General features: G+C 34.7%; 1 protein-coding gene and 1 pseudogene across 1 annotated transcript; both read left to right on the top strand.

Annotated features, from left to right (window-relative positions):
• The first annotated feature begins 6 nt into the window (after positions 1-6).
• On the top strand, positions 7-585 carry LOC125849884 (probable receptor-like protein kinase At5g59700). The gene has a single exon (XM_049529841.1). It carries the CDS (start codon positions 16-18, stop codon positions 355-357), a length of 342 nt encoding a protein of 113 aa, XP_049385798.1. The 5' UTR covers positions 7-15; the 3' UTR covers positions 358-585.
• A 2,086-nt stretch (positions 586-2,671) lies between these two features.
• On the top strand, positions 2,672-4,015 carry LOC125849882 (receptor-like protein kinase HERK 1; annotated as a pseudogene).
• The last annotated feature ends 693 nt before the right edge of the window (positions 4,016-4,708 follow it).

Raw genomic sequence — 4,708 nt, 5'->3', positions numbered from 1 at the left:
TTAGCTGAATGGGCAATGAATTGGATGAAGAAGGGACAACTGGAACGAATCATAGATCCCAATCTTCTGGGCAAAATAAGACCAGATTCCCTAAGAAAGTTTGGAGAAACAGCGGAGAAATGCTTAGCTGATTCTGGTGTAGATAGGCCATCTATGGGTGAGATGCTGTGGAATTTGGAGTATGCACTTCATCTCCAAGAGCCTGTCATGCAAGAAAACAGTATCATCCCTCTTGGCAAGCTATCACCGCAAATTAATGATTTCAGTCATGTTGATGCCAGTTGTAGTGCTGCTCAGATCGGAACATCAAATTCGTATTGTGATCTCTCTAGTGATGAGGTTATAAGTCCAAGATAACTAAGTGAAAATGGTAAATACCTTCTTTAGGTGTTTGTTGATTCCACTTAGGTTCATGAACCATATGAATATTTATTTTTGGCTTTTGTAACAATTTATTTAACTAGGTTCTGAGTTGTATATAGAAAACATGCATTGGTCTACCTGTGGATTTGAGGTGTCCGGTTGTTTTGCATGTTGTGTATTCTTAGAAAAAGTAATGAAGTTTCATGTCAAATTCCATCATAATGCAAACTGTAATTGCTTAGTTTCATGACTGGTCATACTTTAATGCTTCCCTCAATATGGTGTTCATCACGTCTAAGCACTTAAGTATTAGAGATTGTCTTGTTGAAGATGTATACCGGAAGCTTGTTGCTTCTTCAACTTTTCAAGAAGGCAGCAAATGATTGTACTCAAGACCAATAGAGATCAATTTCTTACTTAGTATGTGTATCAAGTAACACTAGCAGTAATACTAACAAAATAAACATGTTCTGGCATAAAAGAAAAATGCACTCATATGAACATATCACAGTCAAGGAGATAATCTTCTAGCCCAGTCGGGAGGTTACATTGTATATAGCAACTACAAATGCATTGTTTGCCATATATTCGCGTTGTGTAGTTTCAATTTCTTGAGTTGAATTGGCAATAGACCAGCTACTACACTAGTTTACTTCAATGCTTCTTAGAGATACATCGTCATCAAAATGAGAAGGGATTTTCTCAAGCTGTGCTTACATTTCATTGAAATCAAATGTTCAAGCTTAGGAAAATCATCATTGGAGATAGACCATTGTGCAACTTTGAGGTTGCATAATTCCAGTTTTAATTCTTGTGTTAGTTAACTATGCCTTCAATTATTTGAACCGTGTGATTTTGAGTCTAAATGCTTGAAGAATTATATAAGATTAAAATTATATTCAAATATTTTAAAAAAATATATAATTAGAATAATTATCTTAAATACGTAAATTGATCTCATTTGCTTCTCTGTTTGCTCTGTTTTTTATTCATTAGCAACTCATTCTTCCTCTCTCTTTTTAATGGTTACTAATCAAGCTCAAATACAATTACATTTTAAAGGGTTTAGTCGGTGAACAAACTATTGGGTATATAGCAAGAGTTAATGGGAAATGGAGGAAAGATGAAAAGAGAGGAACTTGAAAAGTCAAATTGGGAACTTGAAATATCCTCTCATGCTTTAGTAAAAAGGCATTAGTCCCTCATCGGTGGTGGAAAAAAAAAATATAAGAGTTTAAATAGAGAAACACTTCTATTAATTGTTAAAAGGGTTGGAAAGAGGGACTCCCTTTGCGCCGTCGTTGTCGCTCGGCTTTGGCTTTGGCTTTGAAAAATGATCGATCGAGAGATTATTTATTTATTTTGGACAAAGTTTGTTTTAATTATTTAGGTAATTATTTATTTAATTAATTAAATTAAATGGCCAAAACGTTTCAATTAATTAGTTAATTAACCGAAACGTTTCGACCCTACTCGGATCCGCGTGCGACCCGTTTTATTTAAATCATGACCGTTTGAAAGGTTGCAAACTTTCATTAATGGTCGTGTGGATTCTGAAAGGTTGCTTCCTTTCGGAATCAGTTCCTCTTGGCTATAACTACCACTGATTCTTCAGACTTTTTCCTTACGAAAATTTCTGATTTCTTCTTCTTCTTCTGCACAAATTTCTTTGTGTACTTTATTGTTGTTGAGTAGTTTGCTGACACTAGCATTTTGGGTATCAATACACTGGTGATTGAGATCATTCTATCCTGGGAGGGCATATTCCAAATCAAGCCTTGGATACTAGAGGGGAATAATTTCCTTAAGGGGACACTGTGCATTCAGTGAACTTGATCTTTTCCGTTCTGTTTTTCTCAGGTTCTGGTATGTGTTATAGATTTTAGTTTTCTTTTGAATTAATTTCTGTTCATCTGTTTCTTCACTGGTTTTGAATAAACTTTGATAACTTCGTGTTTCTGCAAAGTTTGTTGAATTAGTATTATTGATTTTTTTAACACAGATTGGTAACAGACTCCTTAAAGCTATCAATGGTGTCCTAACAATTTTTAGTCTTTAAAAAATTTAACGTTTAATTTTTATCAAAATCAATTTTTGTTATAAACATAAATCTTCAAGCATTTAAAAGCATTCAACCCTTCAATTTATTTTACTTTATATATTTTAAAATAATCATTCGGTTAAAATTAGTTAACTTTGTTGACTTAAAAAAGACCAAAACTGCATACTAAAAATAATTAAAGGTTAAATCTATATAGTCAAATAACATAGAAACTAAAATAGGAATAATTATGCAACAATACAGGGATTAAAATCGTTATATCCCGTTTGGATAATGTTTTTGGCTTCACTCACTCTACAGTCTACAGTGTCCAGTCTCTCGTCTTCTCCTCCAAATCTCTCACAACTTGTGTTCTGCTTACATTTATGTGTGATTTTCACGTAGAAGCTTCTATTGATCAAAGTCATGGATTCCTTTATCTATTAATGGTAATAGCAAACCATGGGAGGCAAGCACTCCAAGGGAACAACTTCGACAAGTCATCGAGTTCCTTTTGCAGCTTTGCAGGAAGCAACTAACAACTTCGATTAAAAGTTTCTCATTACAGAGGGTGGATTTGGGAAGGTTTACAAGGGTGTTTTGTGTGATGGAACAAAGGTCGCCTTGAAAAGGCGTAAAATTGAGTCCTCACAAGGTATTGAAGAGTTCCAAATAGAAATTGAGATGCTCTCTCAGCTCCGTCATCCCTATCTGGTTTCATTGATTAGATACTGTGATGAAAATAATGAGTTGATTCTAATTTATGAGTACATGGAGAATGGGAATCTCAGTAGCCATTTGTATGGCTCAGATCTACCCAGTATGAGCTGGGAGCAGAGGCTAGAGATATGCATTGGGGCAGCCAGAGGTCTGCACTACCTTCATACCAACCGAATTATACATTGTGATGTCAAGTCTGCAAACATATTGCTTGATGAGAATTTTGTGGCGAAAGTTGCTGATTTTGGACTATCCAAGACAAGGACTGAATTTGATGAAACCCATCATACCATAATGGTGAAAGGATCTTTTGGCTACTTTGACCCTGAATATTTTAAAAGCCAACGGCTGACAGAAAAATCTGATGTTTATTCTTTCGGTGTTGTTTTATGTGAAGTTGTTTGTGCTAGGCCTGCCCTAGATCCATCTCTTCCGAGGGAGCACATCAACTTAGCTGAATGGGCAATGTATTGGCAGAAGAAGGGACAACTCAAACAAATCACAGATCCCAATCTTGTTGGCAAAATAAGACCAGATTCCCTCCGAAAGTTTGGAGAAACAATGGCGAAATGCTTAGCTGATTCTGGTGTAGATAGGCCATCTATGGGTGAGGTGCTATGGAATTTGGAGTATGCACTTCATCTCCAAGAGCCTGTCATTCAAGAAAACAGAACCATCCCTATTGGCGAGCTATCACTGCAAATCAATGATTTCAGTAATGTTGATGCCAGTTCTAATGCTGCTCAGATCGGGACATTAAATTTGTACATCTCTCTATGAGGTTATAAGTCCTTGATAACTAAGTGAAAATGGTACACACCTTCCTTAGGTGTTTGTTAATTCCACTTAGGTTCATGAATCATATGAAGATTTTTATTTTTGGTTTTATTAACAATTTATTTTACTAAGTTCTGAGTTGTATATAGAAAGAATACTAACTTTGAAAACATGCATTTTTCTACCAGTGGATCCTTTTTTCATTTACTTTTTGAGAAGTAACAACAATTTCCGTTTCTCATGAACTGTGTTTATAATAACAAGTGATAGATTTGGGACATTAAAGTTGCATCCTATTTGGTTAGTCTCTCCAAATTGTTTGCTGAGTGTTGTCACCCATGTGTCAACCTTCTTTGAAGAATGAAGGTAGGAAGTTATGCAAAATAATTGGCTGAAGTTAGATTTTGCACGATGGAATTTCTGTCTATTTCGTGTTGAACAACTTATGATATTACATGAGGTAAGCATAGTCTAGTATGAAATATGATTTTTCTTTTTAGACTATCAACAATATGATGATAGTCATATTTGAATGCTTCCCTCAATAAATATGTTAAGCATTACGTCTAAGCACTTAAATATTGGAGATTGTCTTGTTGAAGATGTATGCCGGAAGGTTCTTGCTGCTTGAATTGCTATTTTTTTTTCAATGTCTCATTCTTTGTATCTTGAATTGATATATTTTATTAGAAATAAGAGTTCTATTTCTTACTTAATATGTGTATCGAGTAATACTAGCAAATTAAACATGTTCTGGTTTAAAAGATAAATGTAAATGTACTCATATGAACATTGCAAGAACATATC

This window comes from Solanum stenotomum, unplaced genomic scaffold (genome assembly GCF_019186545.1).
Source record: "Solanum stenotomum isolate F172 unplaced genomic scaffold, ASM1918654v1 scaffold1125, whole genome shotgun sequence".
Lineage (NCBI taxonomy): Eukaryota > Viridiplantae > Streptophyta > Magnoliopsida > Solanales > Solanaceae > Solanum > Solanum stenotomum.
The sequence above is the reverse complement of the archived record's forward strand: the minus strand, read 5'-3'. Positions and strand labels throughout refer to the sequence as shown.

Coding starts and splice junctions, on each gene's coding strand:
- LOC125849884 (XM_049529841.1), top strand. CDS start 16: ATGAATTGGATGAAGAAGGGACAACTGGAACGAATCATAGATCCCAAT.